This window comes from Amblyomma maculatum, chromosome 10, assembly GCF_055883805.1.
Source record: "Amblyomma maculatum isolate TAMU_Amacu chromosome 10, ASM5588380v1, whole genome shotgun sequence".
Lineage (NCBI taxonomy): Eukaryota > Metazoa > Arthropoda > Arachnida > Ixodida > Ixodidae > Amblyomma > Amblyomma maculatum.
The window spans coordinates 23569843-23594683 of NC_139353.1; the positions used below are offsets into that span (position 1 = coordinate 23569843).

The following is a 24841-nucleotide window of genomic DNA, read 5'->3' on the forward strand; positions in this document are numbered from 1 at the left end:
TGACCCCTTCTGTCTCGCAGTGAAATCTCATAGCTTTATATTGTTTTTGTGCCAACAAAGAAAGGCTATTTTTTTATCACTTGGTTTGGTTTATGGGGTTTAACGTCCCAAAGCGACTCAGGCTATGAGAGACGCCGTAGTGGAGGACTCCGGAAATTTTGACCACCTGGGGTTCTTTAACTTGCACTGACATCACACAGCACACGGGCGCCTGGCTTTTTGCCTCCATCGCAAAGCGGCCACCACGGCCGGGATTCGATCCTGCATCCTTGGGCGCAGTAGCCGAGCACCCTAATCACGGCTCCACCACGGCGGGCTCTTCTAGGATTTATATTCGTGCCTGTCATACAAAAATATCACAATTTTCTTTTGAAGTTTCAAAGTGTATTAAAAAATATATACAAAGCGTACACGTTATGGTGCTATTGCAGATTTCTGTTTGCATACATGTTATGGTGCTATTGCAGATTTTTGTTTCTAATTATCATTCTGGTCATCTTACTATATGTTACACTATGATGTTTCTGTTTATCTGTGTTAACAGTTGGGCAGTAAGCTTTTCTTCCTGATTTCAAGTTGTAGGGACTAAGCTGCTCTCTGCACATGATCTAGAAGCTGGCTGTTATAGAAGAAAAAAAGCAAGAAAAGCTGCGGTAGTCTTTTAGTGCAAAAGTGAAGAGCACGTCAGGCAGTAAGCTTTGACTAGAGCTTTGTTTGTTTTTTTTATTCACAAAACATTCCCATGCATTCCATGCTTCTCTTTTATAAAGACTGCTTTATTAACAGCATCACCCTTGCCATTTTCTTGAAGCGTTTAGAAATCACAGGAGTTTTATCCTCCTTATAATGCCATCAAGAGAGCCCAGTTTAACAAAGGAAAGATACAGTTTATATATCCACTACTCAACACGACGTAAGTTGGTCTAAGAAACTGATGTGTCATTAGAGGTCAAACAGCGTCATCGTCAGCGGCTTTCTTAATGCTCTGTACAGGTTGTGCAGCAGCTGGTGCACGACTTCTGGGTGGGCCCACAATAATGAGCGCCCTTTTTTGCTGCTGCTGCATAGGTGCTGGACTACAACTTCAAGATTGGCAATGTGCTGCTCAGCACCTGCATGCCTGTGCTCATCTACTGCCCGTCACCCCAGCGTTACTCCCACGAGCACGTGTCACCCCGCTACTCACTCTGGCTACTGGATCCACCAGCCCGCCACTCGTGGCTCATGGCCGTCCTCGTCATTCTGTACAAGGTGCAGTCTGCCAACACCCAGTATGGGAGGACCTTCTTTCTTTTCCCATCTTTTGGTAATAAGAATTACGGTCACTGGCCAAGTCAATATGTAAAAAGATGTTACGAAACCCATACAGGTTCCTTGATCACAGTGGGGCGCACAAGGCGAAGGACCATACTACCATGCCTGACCAGACAAACTTTCTTTGAACCCTTGACGATTTCCCATGTTTTGATTGCCATGGTTCCAAGTCTGCACTTACAGCTTCAGTAATAGCAGCTATAACACACATATCAGGCTTTGTGTTTGTTTATGCATGCAATAAAGTAATATGGCTGTGTGGTGTGTTAGTAACAATTTTACAGTTTAAAACTTCTGTAACTTTTCATTACGAATGGCACTACCTAATGTGCTGCTCAACATCAGGTGCCTTGACACAGTCATGTTGCACATAAACAACCTTTTGTCCAGATACCTACTGTACCTTCTGGTGTACAAGACAAGACTTGACTTTTACAGAAAAATTTTGCTAGTACATCATATACCATGGTGCATCTTACATGCTTTTTTTCTTTTGCGTAACACTCATAGCTGTTCAGCTATGAAAGTGAAATGTTGACAATAGCGACTTCTGCGATTAAAATACTTATGATCATACCATAGGCACCTAGCATCAGTAATATAAAATGCCAAAAAATGATGGCATACACGCTCCTGGCCCTTTCCACTCTGCCCAGACAAGCCGGAGCAAGCCAACTCACTTTTCCAAGTTCGGTGGCTACTGGGTGTCTGTATCCCACTTCCTGTGTGTGCTTTGGCATGTTCGTCAGAATGCCCGAGCACAGCGACGTGAATGCAGTGATTATGAGCACGAAGAGGATGCACGTCCGAAGACTAAGCTTGAGGAGGAAGATGAACTGCGGCCTTGCTTAAGCCAAAGAAAAGCAATATGTATTTCCTCACCTACTGACATTGCATCCAGAGGCTGCTTGAAGGCATTGATAATACAGCACAACTGTCCTGACTTACTACACATGCAAGCATGGCACACCTTCTCTTAATTGTTAGGCTTAGGAGACAAACTTTAGATAACACCAAAGTGTCGTGACTGCCCATACAGACTAAATCATAGTCAGTGCTCTAGTTATTCGTTGCCTTGAAATCTACTTGTGATCCAAGAAAAAACATTTTGTGTCTCTCAATGCGTTTCAAGGTGTGTCTGCCTTTTTCACAAGGCTGCTCTGCGCAGGCACGCCTCTCCTCTGGTTGAAAACAAACCACCAACCCCAGCTGCGCATGCGCTGTTCTTGGCCTCTGCTATCGGCGCAGCTGTAGCTGATCTCGGAGGCCATGTGTAGTTAATATTCGGGACAGGCGTATACGATAGATGGCGGTAGCTGTCAAGAACACACACTGTCATTTCGCTGGCGGCTGCATCTCCCAAAGACGTTTTCAACCAGTAGCAGACGAATTTTCGACCACTTCCAGAGGGCGCCACATTTTGTGATAAAGGCAGATTCAGTGCCTGAAATGTGATAGAGGCTCCAAAGCAGTACTTTGTGGGCACACAGTGTCGACTGTCCGGTCATTGTATATCCCTTGCTTTTCAGTTTGACTATGGGGTGCCACCGCTATCAAGACAGGTGCAAATGCTTGTGCGCATATTGCTCAATACGCTCGACGCCCAGAACCACCAATGCAAGAGCATTCCGGAGCCTTTCTTGAGTCCAGTTCCATCACGCTCTCGAGGTGAGCACATGACTCACTAAGGGTGCATTTCTTTTGATGCGTTGCGGGAATTACGTAAACGAAGCACAGATTGTGTATCTGAACCGTGCTGTTTGTGGGCTTGCAACCGGTGGCCTTCTCGCATTTTAATGTTTTAGCCTCCCAGCCGAAACACCGAACTACTAATCCACCTTTTTCACGAGATTTGTAAATTTAATGCTACACAGAAAACTGCCATACACAGAAACTGCCATTGTGTCTCCTCCGTGGTTTGTGTACTGTTTGCGCTCATCAGTTCCTTAGCAAAGCAGAAAACTAGTTGCAAAGGTGTGAGTGAGCACGGCCCACATGATCCATTTCCACAAGGTGCTAACTGTGCATGCTAAGCGGCTGGCGCATGTTTGCAGCTGCCGCCTGTGTCTGTTATCAGCACTGACTGTGTGTGATGGCTAGGAGTGCAAGTCCATGCGACCTAAAAATTACAGTATAACAGCACTACTGCATTATGACAGAGGTGCAGCATTAAACAAAAGCCTACATTTCAAATGAACAGAGGTATTTCTCTCTAAAGTAGAACTAGTCTAGCTGGTTGGTTAATAATAGATGCAAAGAAAGAACTGCGCACATTTGTGTCTTATTGTATTCTATTCGTCAATTTCTCGTTCATGCAGTTCTTTCTTTGCATCCTCCAAACACGTTCTTTTTCTTCAATTTTCTTCGCGAATGACCTCAGGTCTCAGCTTTTGTAGGAGTGTTGCTCAGTGCACATATTGCACTGCTTTTAATATGTCCATGCACAAGAAAGAAAAGTATGTTAGTGTAATCTATCAAAATCAAATGTAAGGTAGTCGAAAATTTGCTCACAGAACTTGTGTTTCCTGGAAAACCATTCACTAATACTTAATTTTTTTGTTATTGTTCATACAGACCTGAGCACAGCTTCTGTTGACCTTGAGAACATCCAAGAGCATGATGGGAGCACTCCCCTTGACCTTGGCCTTGCTGGAGATGAAATCCGGTTTGCATTTGGGGCTGGCACCACAGCAGAGACTAAGGCCAGCTACCACAAGCCCTTAATGCGAGACACACATGACACAAGCGAAGCTACACGTGAGATACTGCGCTCTGGCAAGGAAACCACAGATCGAGCGCAATGGAAGGCCCTCAAAATGGCAGACTTCAGCTGCTCTGGAGATGAGGACGAAGCAGAGCCAGAGCTCGAGGCCATCCCTGAGAGTCCCAAGTCGGAGAGTTCCGACATGGCAGAGTTTGGAGGGGAGCTCGAGGCCTTGGCTCCCTCTGTGCCAATGGCCGAGCTGACCGAGCAAGCAAGAGTTAGAGTGGTCAAAGATGTCCTACCTGGACAGGAATCGATCAGAGTCGTTGATCCATCATGGCAGCTGGCGGAAGAACCAGTGCTCGTAGGCAGCACTCCTGTTGATGCACAACCCACTTCCTCTCTGCCATTGGCTGTGGATGGACAGGACAGTCCATTGGTCCACTTTGAGAAGTCGGTGGCAGAGCCCATGGAGAAACCCGCCGTGAGACCCGCACAACCAGCAGTTCCCGAACAAAAGGAAACAGATGCAGAGCCAAAGGCTGTCGACGACAGGTGCAGAGAGGCATCGCAGAGCCCTTCCAAATGGCAGAACTCTTCCGGTGTCCCGCAAGAACAGAAAACTGCCACAGCTACGGGTGTTGGCAAGTGTGGATCTCCCCAACCGAGGCCGGAGATTCGCCTCCCCGACGTGCATCCGAGTGACATTAAGGGCAAAGTTGCGGCTGTGAAGAAGGTCTTCGAAGCGAGAGCCACCTCGGATGCGGCAGCTGCGTTTGCATCTGCTCGCAAGAACGTAGTGTCTCTAGATGCAAAGCCAATGACGACGGTTCCCAAAGAACGTGCCCTACTTACCTCAAAGTCCACCACCGACATTGATGATGGAGATCAAATAGGCTCCCCCTCTATGAGCCCCAGCAAATCCCCCAAGCCTCGCATCCACCGCATGGGGGCTGTCGACCTTGGCTCCCTGAGAGTCAAGGCAGGGTCACCAAAACCTAGCCCTCCCAAGGACACCATCCTGGCAGAGGTCACCCCCTCTGCCACTGTGAAGTCTCCAAAGAAAGTGCTGAAAGAGGTAGCCGCTGATAATAAGGTCACGGAAGACTTAAAGCTACAGCAGACAACAGCGAGCCCCAAAAAGGCTTCTTCAGAGCCAGCGCCGCAGCCGAAGCCACCGGGCGTGTATGTCAAGGAACCGGCGACTGGCCAACGCTCCCTTGACATGCTGACCGCCAAGCTGCGCAGTGCCGTGCCGAGGGAAACCGTTCACAGGACCAGGTCGGAGAGCAGTCAGGTGACAGTGCCACGGCCACTGCCGCCAGCCTGCACCGTGCAACGGCAACATGGTCCCATTGTGCTGGAGCCACTCATGGTAAGTGCACAGCTGCTCAGCAGTTGAATTCTGATTTCTTCTTCTGTAAGTTTGGTTCACTCTTGGTCTGCAGCAGACTGAATGCTGTTACGCTTAAGTTAGACTGGCACAGAAGCACAAAGAATCTGAATCACTGAAAGCAAGTTAAGTATGCCACGTTTGACACAAGTGTTTTATTGCTAAATGTATCGGTGGTGTCAAAGCAGAACAGCGCAAGCTACACAGGGACAAGAAAGGAAGACGAGATAGCGCTGTGAGAGTCTTGTCTTCCTTTCTTGTCCCTGTGTAGCTTGCACTGTTCTGCCTTGAGATGAATCAACTAGCCCGCGATGTGTTATTCAAGTTCACCTGTGGTGCCCTATTTCACATTGATGGGGATGACCATGGCCTAGCCATATTGTTTTTTTAATGCGATAGCATTTAAAAGTGGCATGAAGGTGAAAACCATCTGGTGTTGGTGTGTGAAACCTCTGGACGACACAGAAACGCCGGCAAGAATAAAACTCCAGTTGTAGACAAAACAACTGTATTGGGGCACCTGCAATAATAAAACACTGGCAATAGCAAAACACAGCCAATAATAGAACACTGGCTTTGATAAATTGGTAATAACATTTTAGTGACAGGTAATGATAATGATTGGGTTTTAGTGACTTTGTGAAGCGTAGCGGTAGTGATCCTAGTGGCACAGTACATGCTCTAGGCTGAAGAATGTGAGAACAAAGGATGAGCAGAATGCTATCGCATTTTATGCACATCAATCCTTGTCATTTTCTTCAAATGTTTTTTTTTTTTTTGGGGGGGGGGGGGTGCTTTCTAAATTATTTTGGCATTCAAAGCAACAATGTCGCCTCTGTAGCAAAATACACATTATCTCGTGCTGCAAAAAAATCTCTTTTACTACATTCTATGGCTTTACAGTAAGCAATTCATATGTGTACAGAACAAACGTCAAGTGGCTCGATGTAATAATCACAGTGGGGAACATAGAATGCAGGAACGTCTATGTTGTGACGCACTCTGGGATGGTAATGAACAAGCATGATGTCTTTGAGGCTCTCCATATCTTTGCAGTGTTATTTTTAAGGCTGTCACATTGAAGACACTGTTTTCCAGAAAACCTGACATTGTCGGTGTTGTGAGCGAAAAATCGCAAGCAAGCCTCTGGCAGTTGGTAGGTGGCAGGTGACATGGCCCGGCCGAGTTGCAGATGTCCCCTTGTGCCCCTATTTTTGTGTATCCCCCCTCTTTCTCTGTAAATCCATAAGGCAATGCAAATACCCAATAAATAAATTAAAGTAAATAAAATGCTCTGCCTCTGTTACAGCTGTCTGCATGGTTATTAAGGCATTAAATGGCGATGGAATGCTAACCACTCATTGTCAACACGCGCAGGTGAGGCCAATTCCTGAGCGCCTGCTGCCCATTGGCCCACAGCCCAAGGGTCCCAAGCCGTTCATGCCCAAGCAGCTCTCAATGGGCAGCCTGGGTCCCGGAGCCGATTTCCGCTTTCGACACGAGCCAAGACAAGCCGACGTCTTCCTCCTGGAGGCCAGCCGAGGCGGGGGCATGCAGACACGGCCAGGAGCCCACTTCAGCGGGTCGCTCCTTGGACCTCCATCTCTTGGACCCATTGAGATCCCATCACTAGAGAGGCTGCTGCCCGTGGGGCCAATGCCTTCAAGGCAACCGCTGGACACGCGCAGCAGCCCCGGATCGCCTGCTCGCCGACTCAAGACGCGATCCCAGAGCACTGACACCAACCTCGTTGCAAAGCGCAGCGATCCAGACCTCCTGGCACGAGTACAGCTTGCCACCTCCGAGCACATTTTCACTTTTCCTGACGTCCAAGCTGTGGAGGTAAGTGGCCTTCCAAAAGAGGTGTTGTGAAAGACTGTTGCTTTCGCATTTTTGTGCTAACAAACATGAAATTATGCTCAATAGTGTTTTTTGATAGGTCGATAGGTCACGATACCACATAATGGGGCCAAGTTGGCAGGGGCTGCCAACAGGGACTGCTTTTTTAAGCTAGACTATCTCCTCTAGCACCGCACCTCTGCTTCGGTCAAACAGTATGTCAGCAGTGGTTCTGTTAACAGGTTTCACATGTGTGCAAAGGTCTGGAACATCACGAGCTCTTATTTTGCATCTAGTTAAACCTCGATATAACAAAATCGGTAAAATCCACTGTTCACTTCATGAAATTGAAATTTTGCAACATCGAAATTTGTTACTTGGCATGCATTTCATGGACCATTCACGGGGAAAACCTTTCATTGTGGTAAGAGTAGGGGTTATGCGAGGAATGAGTACAACATGTCCGTGTTGTTTTGGTTTCACCATCGTCGTCCCTCTCCCTTCTGGCCCGATCACGTTGGCATGTTCGGCCACTGCTGCAGCTGTATTGGATCCCCGGAGCCAGGAAATGAAATCCGGCAGTGGCGTACCACGCCGGCTTTTCTGCTTCGCTTTCTTCACGTCGGTGGCACCAAGAAGACGACCTTCTATGACACCTGTTGAAGTGAAACCGGGTCCGCGCTGCACATATTTTTTTCGTTGCAAGCGCGAGTTGGCGCGTCTTTGTTCAGGTTCGCAAGCTCACAGCGTCTGAGTGGGAAGCGAGGTTGCATGTGAACGGGTATGCCGACTTTCCAGTCCTTTAACCGAGCTCTATGGAATTAGAAAGGCACGTTAATCGCAGAGCGGCTCCCTTTGAGCAGAGGGGGCATGCTACATTCATTGCCCGTTTTGGGCACGATGATGTGTAGCGACAGCTGCATCTGCTGCGCTTTGCATGGACCATCATGCTTTAGTGCGCGCTTCGCTTACGCACCACGTGAAACCTGTCGTGCTAACGGCGCAATTTTGCTGCGGGTTCATCTTGAATAAGCAAAGAAATTTCGCTACATTAAATATGCAATAAATTTGCTTCGTTACATTGAAGCTGGAAATATATAGGGTTGTTCATTTTCGGGATTTATATTTTCTTCAAATTCAGGGAGTAAAAATCAGTCACTATTTTTCAACTTTAAAATAGGGAAGAAATCTTTTTTGTTTGTAGAAATATTTTGAAATCAGGTTTTTTTTGCAGGCATTAAATTTACAAACTGCAATAATTTATTTGAATTTGTTTTAAAATCGATTGTAATGATTAGGGCTATGTTTCAGGCTGGTAAGTGAGAAAAAGGCTGAGTCCTCAAAAAAATATGAAATTCCACGTTTCCTTGGTAATTAATAATTACTGGCAGTAAAGAGCCTTAACCAGTTCTGGGACATGAAACACTGTATTCACACAAGTTGGTCATTGACTTTTCATGCTTCCTTGTTAACACACATAGTTATCTTCATGTGCAGCATTTAGAATTCCATACAAAACCTGTCCAGTCTTTGGGGGTATCTCAGCTGAGAGAACTTTCTCTCAACATCAGAGCTACCATTAGCTAGGCACAACAATGTCATCGGGGCATTTGCTAGCCCTGAGTAGCGCACAGTTGCATCTTGTCAATAGTCAATGACTTCAACACCTATATTAGTGGGACTTACTTCCAGCAAGTACTGGTTAAATTCCTCGCAAAGCGAGTCTGCATTATCAGTCACTGAAATAAAGAGGGGTCGGTAGTCATCAAATTACTGAATCAGCAGCCGCTTCTCGAATGAACTTGGTACGACTTCCAATTTCCCATAATGTCAACTGGCTTTCCTTTTTGTCTGAGACATTCCGTATCAGAGTGCAGTACCATTTTGTGGAGATTTTCACGCAAAACTCTTCACAACGAGCTTCAACTAATGTGGCAATGCTTTTTGGTAACATCGAAAGAACACCTTTTGCCTGATTGCTTTCACCAGTCATCCTGGAAAGTTCGTTGACACTCTGCTATAGCATAATAATTATGAGGTGATCGAAGCTTGGTGTCTGAAGTTTTCCGCTTTCGAGGGTTTTTCTAGCCTCGCGTGCATCTCTCTCCATCTGTCAGCTGCCTGTCGCCCGTGCGCAAATTGGACAAGTAGTTTCACTGGCACAGTTTTTCCAGAAAGCGGGGAAAAAATTGAACATGTTGGGGATGTAAAAATCAGGTAAAATGAAATTTTACCCAGAAACAAACCCTAAAAATATATGTTGTTCTATCGACTTGAAGTTCTAAAGAACGAAATACTTCGTTACATCGAGGATTTCTTTCCATTGAAGTTTATTACATTGAGGTTTAACTGTATCATCCTAGCATTCTGAGACAACTCTCTTTGAGGTTACTACTTATTTATTACCTACTAGCCACTCAGAATTTTAAATACTCCTTAGTATAAAACATCAAAGATTTGCACTTTACTCTTAATCAGCCAAAGATCATTACATAATTGTGTTATTGTGCAAAACACATGAAATGGCACACAAGTGTCACAGAGTGTCATCCGGTTCTAGCTCGCAAATACGAAAATCTGGTTAGAAAAATGACTACTAGAAAGATAAAGAGTATTGTTCACTACAGAGAGGGCAACAGGGGCAACAGAACAGATAAGTGTTGAAGATAGTAAATAAAAATACTCTCTAAAAGGTGAGTGATGGCAGAATGAAATCCTTCAGGATTGGTTATGTTAACACCTGAGTCATAGAGTTTGTTTTATGATCGCATAACCACAAGCAGCTTTAAGGAAATTAAAATTTATGTGTGACTGGAAGAAAACTATTGAAAAATTTATCAATTTTGGCTTAATGGACAACTCGTTACTATAGCTTTGCAACACTGCCTGAGGACACATCTCACCTCCTAGCCGCAGACAGCTCGGAAGGACTCTCCAGTGGCCGAGAAAGCCCACCCCTCCGGGAATTCACCGCAGCGGCCACCGCTAGCACAAACAGCAAGCGTTGTTGCCACTCCGTTGGAAGAGGGCAGCAAAGGCAGCAAGGGCAGCACTGAAGCGGCCGCAGATGCTGCCTCGAAGGAGCGGGTGCGTCCTCAGGAGCACTCGATCAGCGGAGGCCTCATCGACATGCTTGTGAAGGACGTCATCCTGGACAAGGTGCTGAGCGCTGCCGGAAGGGTGGAGACTGCCTTCCTCACCCACGGCTCTAACAGCCTCGAGGTCAAGGACGATGAGGACACCGCACCACACCCAGAAAAAGGTTGGGCACATACTCTCAATAGTCAGTAAAACCTGCGTGCGGGCTAGTTGGTAATGCAGTTGATCACATGCACAACAGCAGAACACAGAAAAATTGCAAGACTGCGCTTAAGTCTTTAAAAGCGTCAATGGCAAAAGCCACTTTACAGAACAATTTTTACTAACTGCATCGTCATTTTCATCCCTACTATCATCATCACATCACTAGCACTACTATCATTATTATCAACTAAATGCACCATCATTGTCATCACTATGCAAGGAGGTTATAATAGAACTGCTGGAGTGGAGGAGGCGCCTGTGAGCTAAAGCTGCACGCCGCCACTTTGCCATAAGCAGAAAATGCGCCGGTTTCACTTGGCGCGGTCGGTTCGTTTGCTTGATGCTGATCTGTGACAGTGGTGACGCTGTGCACTGCAAATAAATGTGCACATAGAAGAAAGGTTGAGGGATTATATTCCAACACTAAAACTAACATAGAGAATGCGTGGTGCTGTTGTAACGTTAGCTGTTGCTGTCATCTTGTACTCGGACAGCGCCCATGTGCGGTTTCATTGACAGGTTTTCAAAAAATGGAGGAGTGTGAAGCTTATGGAAGCAAACCATTTGAAGAGAACACTGGGAACCAAAAGATGGAGACAACTTGCGTCTTGTGCTTTTACAGCACCTGCAAACATTGCTAACTACCCTGGGGATTGCAGTCCTTATAGTAATTTATGCCAAAGTTGGTACAACCGGACTGAGGTGCACAAAATGTCTCTCTTTTCTTTTTGTTGAGCTGCGCATTCTTTGCTCTAATTGCTCAGCTTTAGCAATACTGTGCGGAGGCTCATCTTAAATGAAAAATGAACCACAGGCAGGAAGGTTTTAAGTGTTTTGTGTTAGAATCCTGTGGACATGCAGTGCGCCAACATTTGCTATTACCTATGCTCAAGTGAAGATGAGAAATGCTATCTGCAGCTCAGGTGTAAACATATTAGCCCATGTAAACTAACGGATATAGAAGAATAATTATGAATTTTTTGTAACTCTACAATTGTTTAGCTCAGCTGCCATCTTACTTTCCAGTGCACACTAAACATCTGTATCCATTTTGGTCATGCTTCATGCGTTCATAATCTGCATAAGTGATTACATTGAAACACTAGCTCGCAAATTTTAATTGCATTTGAAAAAAAAATGTGGGCTACCCCTGCTAGACAGCCATACCTTCAACTTGTGCAAGAATATGTAGTGGAACTGGACAAGGAAATTAGGATGCGCCAAATGCTGAATGAAAAATAGGCAGCGGTTTAACCATGGTTGAACCTAGTTAGACAATCGATAGCAGTCGGTATTGCATGGTTTTGCGTTGTCTAGTGTTTGTTTTTGGATTATTATCGTCGGGATCTTTTCAAGGATGTGATGCTGCTATAGCATACAATCAAGTTCTATCTTTAATCAATAAATATTTAACAATAACTAATTAGTTAAAATCTGCATTTAGTCCAGTGCAATTATACTTGACATAACCTCTTCAATAATATATGACAATGTTGTAGCGAAAAGTTCATTTTTAATCACATTAACAAATTAACTGCAAGTAATTGCGGCACTTAGTTATTAAAGATGTATTCCTGACGAAAGCTGTCCAATTATATAGCACTTATGGTATACTCGACGTAAGCTATTCAATGATAACACTTGTGTTGCTAAAGCTTGACTCGGATATTCATTATTGCCAAAACTGAAAGGGACGCTCGCTGACAGAGCTTAATTTGTGAAAGGCTGAAATAAACTGCATTTTTGTGAAAGCATTGAAGAAGGCTTGTTGGCTGAGGTTAAAATAAATGGGCAAAATAGACTTTGAAATAAGTACAGCGCTGAGTGCGCGTTTGTCTCTTTTTCCTTCCTCGCCTGCTTTGCGTTGTAATTATGATATTCATTTATCTTTTCAAGACTTTTCTGGTTGGGCTTTAAGGTCATCCCAGCTTTAGTTTAAAGCCTCATACTGTAAATGCACGACAGTGGCTTATTTAAGAATACGGCTTGACCATGCTTCACCTATGCACGTACGCTGGTATAGGTGACCTCCACTCCAGCAGTTCTATTATAACATCCTTGTCGCTATGCCATCATTATCACTAACTGCATCATCATTTGACATAGAGATGGCAGGAATGCTAGACAAGGAGAATTAAGATACCCACGTGCCCGGCATGACGTAGTTGGTTAGCGCGTCGGGCTGGTGATCGGAGGGGTAGGAGCCTGATTCCCGATGGAAGATGACATTTTTTTTCTTAGAGGTCCTGGCTTGTTGGTCACATATTCCTTAGACAGTCACTTTCTGCGCACACCACTGATGAGCCAAACAAGTCTTTCATCTTAAAAAAAGGACGTCCACACTGGTGAAGCACAACTACCAACTGTTGATTTAATTATAGTATTCTAGTTGGTAGTGTGTCTTTTACCAGTGTCGACGTCCTTTTCTCTGTGTTCTGTATTGTGCATGTGACCAATTGTGCAGCACCAGCAGTTCAGAAAACAATCAAAGGGGCTTTAGTGAAGACCCAGAAAGGTGGGGAGTAGGATGTGCACAAGAGTAGATGGAGAGTATGAAACATATATATTAAGTGCTGCAACGCTAAACGCAAACCGTGATATGCTTCTATCAGTTGAATCGCTTGCTTATTCTCGCTGAAATTCGGCACACAGATAGCATACAACTGTATATCGTTTTTAATGCCAATTTGGATGATGTCTTTGCCTGATTAGATCAGAATTAATTTCAAATTGATGTCATCTTCATCATTGGCAACCCGTAGGAAACCGTCTTTTGGGTCACCAATGCTGCAGATAGTGCTGATTTTGAATTAATTCTCAGCCATTTAGGCAAGTATGCATCCTGTAGACTAGTATTAAAAATGATAGACAGTTGTATGCTATCTGTTTGCTGAATTTCAGAGCGAATAATTGAGCGATTTAACCGAGAGAAGCATATTACGGTTTATGTTTAGCGCTGCAACAGTTGGTAAAGTACTGTGTGTATGTCTATTCCTCACTTTCTACCTTGTCTTGCACAGTGTAAATCCTGAGTATGGTGGGTACACTAGAGAGCATGCTTTGAGTTTTGCATGAGCACTACTGCCGCATTTTTTGCAGTGCTGCTTGCCTCGGTTACCCTGAAGTGTATGCTGCTCTTACGAGCACTGAATTTGCGCAAAATGTGGTTCGAAAGTGAGGCTATTTGTCTACCCATGCACACAGGAGCAAGTGACGAAGCCCGCACAAGGCTTCACTACCGTCCCCGCAAGCAACGCAAGTCAGGACTGAGTACAGTCGAGATTCAACGTACCCTTGACACTCGAGGAGGGGCCGCTAGGTATGCAGACTTATTTATTTATTTTTATTCACTGGACCAATCTGAGATAGACTCCTGGTTTGTGCTGCCATTGTAACTTTGCAATTTTTGTAATTGTCATTTTCTTTTCTAATCGGAGGTTTCTTGTCCACATTAAAGTCATCGACGATCAGAGTTTCACATTCAAAATCATCGGTAGTGATCACAAAGCCATGAGAAGGCATGAAGTGATACGCTCTTCATGACTTAATGACAAGCTGCTAGAGTACTTCCTGGGGTGCTGACGTTTTTAGAACAGAAAATTATCTGAGGTTGATTCTGTTTGCATACTTTTGGGATTACAAGGGAAGGCTGATAGTTGAATGCTAGTTAGTTGTGCATGCAACGGTGTTCAAGGGCTGAAATTTGGAACACATGAATTGCTGCGCACTTAAAGAGGGAACACAGTAACATATGGCTCATGTTGGTACCTTATTACAACCCTATCGCATTTGGAGGAATGAGTGTGCATAGAGAACGAAATAGCGAGTACCTTTGCACATAGGCGGGTGCCATGACTGGAATAATGTCTAAGTGCTTATCGATTATTACACCGGCGGTCAGTTTTCTGACAGAGGCCTACGTAGACTGGGAGCTGTGTTAAATACACTCTCCAAAAGCATGCAGCAGGCATGTGAGTGTTACGCATGCTGGTTGGCTGTACGCTTTCTTTTACAAACTGTGCCTGCATTTCTTCATTATTCCTTTAGTCTAATACTCTTTCTGTTTTCCATAGATGTTCGTTGGCTTTTAATGCAAAGAAAAAGTATTCCTCGCCCATATATTTAGCACACAGCCTGTTCAAACTATTTCCTCAAATTAAGGAGAGCAAAACCCCCAAAGCATTCAGCCTGGTGATCACTACGAAATTTATTTTAGGTATTACGAAGAAGGAAAATGCCTATTGGTATGCAAATGCTTTATGGCATCAAACATTTTCCTTGCTAGCCACAATGTTTCAGTAAAGCACAGCTCAGTATATGTTATAACTTCGGCAAATATTCAACACATAAATCAGGCAGGTTTCTTCCCAAAATGAACCTATTGCACCGATTTATTGGCTAGTACTTTGTTTTTTTTTAATTTCAAATATAAGCTAATAATATTTGGTTGGTGTTTTCAAGATAAGCACCAGCTATAGAAAAGGCTGGCTGCAATGCTACTAGCACTGGCTTCATTGCACAAACTTGTCAGTTTCGTCTGCGAATCTGATCAGATAGGTCGCGCCCTATTATGCCACTATGGCAGGTCCTTGATGTGCTCATATTTTGTGACCTTTAAGATTTTGCGAAAAGCTGAAAGGTGCTAGCTGCTTTAATGACTGAGCATAATGTTACCTTTAATTTACCTAGTGATTTAGAATTAGTGTGCAGTTCGAGAAAGCAAGCGCCATACTTGCACACTGACTGGGTGCAAGTACGACGCACATCCACGAGATCATTGCCCCCCAGTCAGAGCCATGCACACACGGGGGAATGCAGGCGGGCGCGGAAGTCCGAGCCAAGCAGTGGCGGCCCGACACCGAGCAAGCGACGCCCGGGCAGCAGTGGCGGGGCCAGCGGGGGTCGGGCGGCAGTCGAAGAGGCCGTCCCCGAACGCTGCCCCGAGTGTGCCCTTGCCCTGGAGCACTACAGTGATGAAGAGCTGGGCCTGTGCATTGTGTTGCTGGCCACTTTTGTGCACCGGCAGCCCGCACTGGCCGCACCTTTACTGCCAGAGATTCTGCGACTAGTTGCCAAGTGTGTACTCCCCTCCCTTTTATTCGCGTTCCTGACCATGGGTTGCCTGTTGCAGATTCCACAAATAGCACACATACTGGGCTAGTCAGCATCATCATCATCATCATCAGCTGAACTATACCACTGCAGGGCGAAAGCCTCTTCCATATTACTCAGATTAACCCGGTCCTATGCTAGTTGCATCCACTTGACCCCTGCGAACTTCTTAACCTCATCCCCCCACCTAACTTTCTGCCGCCCCCTGCTACGCTTTCCTTCCCTTGGAATTCAGTTTGTTACCCTTTGTAACCATCAGTTGTCCTCTCTACACACTAAATGCTCTGCCCATGCCCATTTCTTCTTCTTGATTTTTACTACAATGTCATCAACTCTAGTTATTTCTCTGACCCACTCTGCACGCTTCCTATCTCTTAACGTTACACCGACTCCATATAGTTGCATCTTAAAAGAAAGCGGTGCAAATAGCATATGAACCATGCGTGTGTGTCTGTGCGTGTGCATGTGTGTGCGTGCATATGTGCGTGTGTGCATGTATACATGCATGTATGCACGTGCAGACAAGTCAAGAAACAATTTCAAACTGCTGAAATAATGTTTCTCACAAAAATTAGCTGAAATGTACTAAACAGTGTGTGTCATCTTTTTATGCCTTTGTATGAGCCTGCAATTAGGTTATAGGGAAGGTTTCAGCAATTCTCTTATATTTTGCAGGCTCAGAAGGGTAAAATATATTTTTCTAGACAATTTTATGTGAAAGTCGGTGGGCCGGGGGAGTCATTATTTCTAATGAAGTTAGTTGCAAGCTAGTGCTGTCGCTATGCGTTTTATACTTTTATTGTTTGTCTGATTCTTGTGCCATTGTCATTCAAGAACTAGGGATTTGAAGCAACTTTTTTTTATTTAATGTGAGGATGTAAATGCATGGTGGCTAAAATTTGCCATAAAACTGTTTCTTGTGCTTTGCATGTTTAGAACAACTTGCTTACGAGCCATTAAAATTTTTTATCTTGCTCCAAACCAATGATAGTGACGTACACTCTCAGTCGCAAGTAGGAAAAAAATAGTTGCGTAAAATCAGCAGTTACATAATCTGCCATTTGTTTAGCTTCAGTCGTAGTTAACTCATATAAATGTGCTACATTACTAAGGCCTCTTCTAGTGATCTCCAACATTACAGGGCTTTTAAAAAAAGGCGGCAGAATATTTTTTTTTTCTAAAGGTCTCGAAGAGACAAAATAAATCATGATTTTAGACTTTTGTCAATTTAGAGCAGGAAAAAGAATTGTCAAACTATTCGTTTATATTGATTCATTATGGGAGGAATGATGCTCCTTTTCTATTAATAGGTAAAATATGAAAATAAATGCAATATATTCAAATAAATACGGGGCCACTAACACGTAGCCACATGACAACAGGTTCTCGATTTCATCAGTAGTAACTTCTCAGACAGTATGCGTGTTTTTTATTCTCTTCCTCCAGAGTTGCTTCACAAGTCTACTACCCGTGGCAACATGAAAGGTGAGTAAAGATGGCTGAGGGGACTATCTGCACGATCTTTCGGCTCACTTACTTTTCACATGGCTTAGCAATGCCACCACTCAGCAATTGCTTTTGCTTGTTGCTTTAAACAACGCTTCTTCCATTCATCATCTCTTGGATTGCTATAGCTTGCATGATGATGTGATTCGTCACACTCACACACAAGAGAAAATTCGATCTGATTTTGATGAGCTTTTGTGCACCTTTTGAATAAGCAAAACATTTTTTTTTTTTTTCATCAGATGCTTTGGGCCGATATTTTTTAATGCTGCTGTTCTTATATATATTCATGATAATGTCTCACTTCTGGAATGCTACTAGAGCAAAGACGAAAAAAAACTAACAATTTTTTTGCGTGTTAGGAGTAAACAAGTGAGGTACCATTTTTGGTCTTGTGTCAATTTCTTTTTGTCTTTCAGCCATGGAAATGGTTGCTGTCTTGAGATTCTTGCGTCAAGAGCAGTATGCTCTTTCTCTAGTGTTTTCAGCTTAATCTTGCCACACTCTTTTGATGCTGTTCTTGGGCACTGTTTTTGCCTACTGTGCTGGCTAGATAAAAAAAGAAAAGCTACTTTATTATGGTTATTTTGTCCCTATTTAGCACACATAAATGCACCTTGCATGTTTCTCTGGACGGGGGGTGGGCTTCAGTAGGTGCTGTTTTAACCTCGTCATCCTTTCATAGGGGCCAACCTGTTCTTACTTGTATAGTCTTATTCTTGTGTCAGTTTAAAATCTTTGCATATTTTTGTGACGGTGTTGGCCACGACATCAACACTTCATTTTGTAGTAGTTTAAAGCTTGTTCATCACAATGCATTAGGTTAGCTCTGGTTCTTGCCCACAGTCGCCTACCTTCAGAGCTGCTGCAGCTTTCTTTTCTTTTTTTCATATTTTTGGCAACTGTGGCACAGTGCAGTGGGACGGTTGCACCACGGGTGGTGCGCTCAGTTAGCTTTTGCCTCTGCAGGCAGCTTGCATGTGCATATGTGCGTATAGTCAGCACCCCTGTTCACCTGCCTATCACACAGCAACGTTCACCTGCCGGGCGGTTGCAAGAGCGTCGCACGCCAGTTCATTAGGTGCACCTTGCACCAACTCTCCACCAATGGCATCTTTCAGCAGATATTCTTGGGTAACTTTGGTGAGTGTGCTGCTTGTCTCTTAACCAGTGTGTTTGCAGTTTTTTTTTTGCGCCATGTTTTCAGAGACATTGAATGACTGGATGGACTAGATGGCACCAGTGGATCAGTAAAATTAAACGCCTAATAGCACGGGTAATCAATTCCATCAAGAGCTTAGAATTTAGCGACATCGAATTTCTATATCAAGCATTCTTAAACGTGGCATTGAAACAATGCTCGTTAATTGCTAATGGAACATTTCCATGTTACGTGATCATTTTCAAGGATTGTAAGCATTAACTGTTTAATACCATGGACTCATCTAAATGTCTAAAACATTATTTTCTGCATTGAAAACTCCTTAACGTTTTCTATACACCTTGCCAATGGGCATACACGAGGTTATCTTCTCAAAGCAGCAAAATATGAGATCTGGACACATTATTTGGTTGATTCTTGAATTTTTCTGGCAGTAGCTCCTCCAGAATATTTGAGATGTGATAAAACTCAGTGTTTTAATTGTCTCATGTTGATTGCAAAATATTGCCACCTTGGGCTTAATTAAACATGTTTGATAGGCTAAACAGACTTGGACATCAAGGCTGAATGACAGCGCCACTACCAAAATGGGGGCAAGTTACGGAAAGGAGGAGTATATTTCTGTTGTATTTACACATACACAGCTTATTACCAATGCTTATGATGCTCTTATTAACGTCTTAGCTTGTGTTAGATTATTGTGCCATTATCACTAATGTTTTGACAGTCGTCATTTTTGCAACATATCTTTGTGTGCTTGAAATGACATGTTTTGGTTTCTATTTTGTTGGAGTTTTTTCTTTTACCTAATAGCTACTATTTTCTGCCACCTCTGCATGTGAGTTACTGCAGCACTTTCCGTTCCGGAGAAAACTGTGGGGTTACGGCAAGTTTAGTTGGTGTTTACGTTAGCTGGTGGTTATGTTAACACAACGCAATGCATCAGCCTAGATTGGCTTGAGGCCTTCATTATTTCTGTATTGCAAAGAGCAGCAGTACAAGGATGCAGATGCGAGAAATACTTTGCACCTGTGCAGCGTTGCGTTTGCGATGTGGTTTTCTCACGTCTTCATTCTTGTTTAGTTTTAGTTAAATCCAAACCCGACTAACTCATTGCTCCTCTCTGTGCTTATAGCTTATATTTGAATGCTACATTAAGTATTCTTGATATATGTGGTCTGTTGATAAATAAAAAATTTCTCTCGGTCGTATTTTCTTGCACAGACGCCGATTTCTTCAAGGTAATGGCTACTGCCCTGGCAGATTTCAACGAGCTCAACCAGATGCAGCCTTTGATGATACTTTTCGAGGTGAGTTATCACTGCTTAACGAATGTACATTCAAAGACAAAAGTTTAAGGGTATATGCCAGAGGTAGTCTGAGCACTTTGATGCAATGTATGCCAGAAATCATCGGGTTTTACTTGCTGCCACACATGAGAATAGACAGGTGACCTGCTTTTACTTTCAAGTCTTGTCTGTAGCCTGATTGGCCAATAACATGACTATACTGTCTGGTTACCACTCCCACACCTTGGAAGCTTTGGTCCTACAAGTGCCTCTAAATGTTACCTGCATTCTGGTTAACCTCTGCCTTTTTCTTTACATAGCCATGTGTTAGTGCAGTATGTTACTTACTTCATACTTATTGTAGAAAGGCTAAATTGGCTAGAGTTAAAATGAAATGAGGTTCGTTTTCAAAAATTGTTGAAGCAGAAGCAATGGCACGAGTGCAGAATTCTTGACTCGTATATGCCAGAGCCTAAATTTACTAAAGTAAAAAATAAATAATAATAAGTAGTTATTGCTTTCATTATTAGCTCATATGGCTAGAGTTAAAATGAAATGAGGTTCGTTTTCAAAAATTGTTGAAGCAGAAGCAATGGCACGAGTGCAGAATTCTTGACTCGTATATGCCAGAGCCTAAATTTACTAAAGTAAAAAATAAATAATAATAAGTAGTTATTGCTTTCATTATTAGCTCATAGGTATAGCTCACCCAAATATTTCATGCAAACAAGATTACACAAGGAAAGCTACAGGCAAGAGCCTTTAACGCTGTCGCATTATACTCGTAAAGGTAGAGCTTCAGTGTTCTCCAAATTTTTTTGTTATTCCCCTGACTGACTTTGCTGCTCTCAGGAATCACTAGAGTAGTAGCAGTAGTAGTTATCAGAAATCAGCAGCAGTTTCTAAATGAAAAGAAAGCATTTATTACAACAGCATGCCAATGGCATCTAGTACCAAGGCTGAGCTTCTCTACATAATATGAGATATCATATACAGACCGTTTTGTCTCTCTGTTTCAGGAACTCACTGAACGCAAGCACGTGGCTGGAGAGCAGCTGTTGCAGGTTTGTGACATCTCCGCAGATAATATGGAATGCAGTGCATTAAGGATGAGTTCGTCAGGGCTAGAGGGCCCATTAACTTGAACTGTTATTGTTGGCTTGAAGTGAGTGACCACTTATCAGAGGCATCATCAGCAGCCGGAGGTCTTTGAACTGATATACCTTGGTTTAAATGGCTGAGCTCTTTTTTTTTTCCTTCTTAAGGCAGATTGGTTAATAAATGACTCAAGTTAATGGTTTAAGGGGGTATGTAGCTTTTTGCTGTGCCTGTTTCTCCTTTCTAACTCTGGCACACCTGGATCAGCAGAAAGGCCATTCAGTTTAATCCTTGGCTCCAGAAGTTTCAACCACTTGGGGTTCTTTTAACACGCACTGACAGTACACAGCAAAGATTTCTCTGGTTATTTGGTTTTCCATTCTTGCCTTTACGCAGGTTTTCTAGAAATCTGATTAGCATCCATGTTTTTTTGCAGTAGACATTGATGCGACCTAATAGCTGACTGTCTGACTTATATTGATGCTTTTACAACCTATCATTTACACATTTCAATATTGATGCTTTTACAACCTATCATTCACATTTCATTTATCCTATGTTGAAACCACAATTGAGTGGAATGGAGTAAACTTTGATACTTTTATCACAGTTGATATGCTTCTATCCGTATTTCTTTCTGCAGATCAGCTGTGAACGTTCTGAGTTTACCTTCGCATGAACGTGTGGAATCACAGCATAATCTAGGGGTGCTTGTTTGAAGTTGCTGTGAGATTTTTGACTCTAAGCTTTCTGAACATTTTTTCTGTGACAGATAATATGCCATGGTGGGGATAACCCATGACATGGAGGGGATAACCCACCTCTCCAATGTGACGGATCTGGTAAAAGAAACTGTTTTGTAATAGATGTTTCACCTGTCCAGTGTGACGGATCTGGTAAAAGAAACTGTTTTGCAACAGATGTTTACATGACTTAATAAATGCATTGGTTAGACAGGACTGAACTATTGATCTCTTGATAACTTTGGCATGGGATCAACCTTACGACAAGATACATTTGCACACTCTCAGTTGGCACCCCCAGCAAGCCAAACTTGTAAAAAAGTGGACTTCTAAATCTAAAATTTAATCATTAAATATTTGCAAATGGATGTTCATGTGTCCAGATTAGAGAAGTCAAAGCATTGCTAAGCACAGACAACACTGATGAAACTTTAGGCATTTCCTGTTTGCCACAGTCTAAAAGTGGTAAAGAAGATCACAGAAAATCGAAAGGTTCGTGTCATGTTCGTATCTTCTTTGCGCCGGTATTATTCCTCTTTGAAACCAGCAGGCTTTTAAGAGCTGTTTAGTAGTAAATGTTTGGCTGTGGCAGGCATTCTTTGCACGTAGCTCATATCGCTGCCTGGGCGTGTGTTGCAGGTGGTGGGCAACGTGGCCACCTACCTGGAGTGCCTGGCTCCCGAGGGCAATGCGCTCCTGTGGACCGCTTTCTTGCCACAGCTGGACGCTCTGCTTAGAAAGCTGCTGCTGTCCCTCCCGCCAGCCGTGCCCCCATCTGCATCGGTGAGCGGCAGTGCGCCCCCCACCCCTCTGGGCACACCCCTGGAGCCCCTGCTGCGGCTGCTGCTCTGCGTGCTGCGTGTGCCCACCGTCAATACCTGCAAGGTATTCTCACTGCACCGCTTGCTCACTGTGCCCTGAGAGACAATCTCCCTTCTTCTGCTTCAGTCCATACTGGACCCGTTCTCAAAGATCCTAAGCTATGCCATCCAGCATTCCCTCATCCAGTACCAACAGCTGTTGGAGCTGTGCCACCTCTGCAACCGCAACATGTCCAGGGTGAGTCTGTTCGCTCCCTGTTCTGGCCTCCCTTTCTGCCACGCATTTATCATCTGGTGAAAGTGACTCGTGGATCTCTTAAGGGTGACAACACTAGCGTAATGGTCAGCAGTTGTGGATTGTGGAGGACGGGGTGTTTGACCCGTAATTTAAACACATTTTACTCTTCAAGCGCAGTGCAGCTTTTTTTTTCAGTTGTAACTGTCAATTATCTGTCCTTGTGCGTGTCAAAATAGCCGCTGTTACAGACAGGCTGAAACTTAAATGCAGGGGGGGTGACTGTAGTTCAGTTCAGTTCAGGCATTCAGTCGTGTCCGACTCTTCGTGACCCTATGGACCATGTCACGCCACGCTTTCCGGTCTCTCACTATCTTCTTAACATCACATAGCTTCATCTGCAATGCCTCGAGAATGCCATCTAACCATCGCGTTCGCTGCCTACCCCTTCTCCGGCGACCCTCAACCTTTCCCAACATCAAATCTTTCTCCAGCGACTCCTCTCTTCTCATCAGATGACCAAAGTAGCTGAGCTTTAACTTTAGAATTTGACCCTCCAATGAGCAGTCAGGGTTTATGGTCGACAATATCGACTGATTTGATCTTCTGGCAGTCCAAGGAACTCTTAAGAGTCTTCGCCAGCACCACAATTCAAACGCGTCAATTCTTCGGCGGTCAGCCTTTTTCACAGTCCAACTCTCGCATCCATACATCACAACTGGAAAGACCATAGCACGGGTTATACGGATCTTGGTTGGCAGACTAATGTCTCTGCTCTTTACTAGGCGGTCAAGGCTAACCATTGCTCTCTTTCCCAGAAGCAGGCGTCTCCTAATTTCATGGCTGCAGTCTCCTTCCGAGGTAATCTTGGCTCCCAAGAACAGAAAATCTGTCACAGCTTCCACTTCTTGTCCATTGATGCTCCAGGACTTGATAGGGCAAGACGCCATGATCTTCGTCTTTTTAATGTTCAGTTTAAGCCCAAACTTCTCACTCTCTTCTTGTACGCGCATCAGAAGTCTCTTGAGTTCCACTTCACTTTCTGCCATTAAAGTGGTATCATCCGCATATCTAAGGTTGTTGATACGTTTTCCAGCAATCTTCACTCCAGCTGATGACTCGTCCAGACCAGCCTTCCTCATGATGCACTCTGCATATAGGTTAAATAGGCAGGGCGACAGTATGCAGCCTTGCCTCACCCCTTTCTCAATCGGAAACCAATCAGTAAGACCATGCCCAGTTCTGACTGTGGCCTCTTGCCCTTCATAAAGCTTCCTGAGGAGACAGATGAGGTGAATTGGAACTCCCATCTCTTGGAGAGCTTGCCACAATCTGCTGTGATCTACGCAGTCAAACGCTTTTGCATAATCAATAAAGCAGAAGTAAATGGGTTTCTGGAACTCTCTTGCTTTTTCCATGATCCAGCGAAGGTTGGCAATTTGGTCTCTAGTTCCTCTGCCCCTGCGAAACCCAGCTTGCACGTCCGGAAGCTCCCGATCCACATACTGCTGCAGCCTACCTTGCAGGATTTTTAACATCACCTTGCTAGCATGCGAAATAAGCGCGATCGTGCGGTAGTTGGAACAATCTTTGGCACTGCCTTTCTTTGGAATGGGGATGTAAACTGACCTCCTCCAATCCTGTGGCCACTGCAGGGTTGTCCAAATCTTTTGACATAATGTATGCAGTGTGTTAACAGCGTCATGGTTGAGGTTTTGAAGCAACTCAGCTGGAATACCATCAATTCCGCTAGCTTTGTTCTTAGCAAGGCTGGCTAAGGCCCATTCAACTTCACTCTTCAGGATGCCCGGCTCGAGATCAGTAATCACAACCGTCCTATGTTGGGTTTGCACATCCGGGTCCTTCTTGTACAGTTCTTCTGTGTATTCCTGCCACCTCTTCTTTATCTCTGAGGCTTCAGTGAGGTCCTTGCCTTGTTTGTCCTTTATCACGCCCAGCTTAGCACAGAAGCTTCCTTTGATATCTTTGATTGTCTTATACAGAGCTCTTGTGTTCCTTAATTGGCTGTTGTCCTCAACTGCTTGACACTGTATGTTCAGGAAGGCATTCTTATCCCTCCTTGCTATTTTCTGAAAATCCGCATTGAGAACCTTGTATCTTTCTCTTTCCCCCATACCTTTTGCCATCCTCCTTTCCTCAGCTATTTGCAAAGCCTCATCAGATAACCAGTTTGCTTTTTTGCATTTCTTTTGCTTTGGAACTACCTTAGTAGCAACTTCTTGTATTATATCACGAACATCAGTCCACATCTCTTCGGGCTCTTTGTCTTCTAGATCTAATTCTTGAAATCGATTCCTCACT

At 44.0% G+C, this 24841-nt stretch overlaps 1 protein-coding gene across 1 annotated transcript in view; it reads left to right on the forward strand.

The window, feature by feature from the left end:
- Positions 1 to 24841, forward strand: part of unc79 (UNC-79 domain-containing protein) — an 87049-nt gene that overhangs the window by 45403 nt on the left and 16805 nt on the right. Inside the window, exons 35-47 of the mRNA XM_084582231.1 lie at positions 1069 to 1251; positions 2844 to 2982; positions 3889 to 5393; positions 6789 to 7253; positions 10161 to 10512; positions 13758 to 13872; positions 15372 to 15629; positions 17112 to 17150; positions 18202 to 18314; positions 19558 to 19643; positions 20642 to 20686; positions 22103 to 22348; positions 22412 to 22522. Coding sequence (XP_084438357.1) covers positions 1069 to 1251; positions 2844 to 2982; positions 3889 to 5393; positions 6789 to 7253; positions 10161 to 10512; positions 13758 to 13872; positions 15372 to 15629; positions 17112 to 17150; positions 18202 to 18314; positions 19558 to 19643; positions 20642 to 20686; positions 22103 to 22348; positions 22412 to 22522 — 3657 coding nt within the window. The remainder of the gene's footprint in view (positions 1 to 1068; positions 1252 to 2843; positions 2983 to 3888; positions 5394 to 6788; positions 7254 to 10160; positions 10513 to 13757; positions 13873 to 15371; positions 15630 to 17111; positions 17151 to 18201; positions 18315 to 19557; positions 19644 to 20641; positions 20687 to 22102; positions 22349 to 22411; positions 22523 to 24841) is intronic.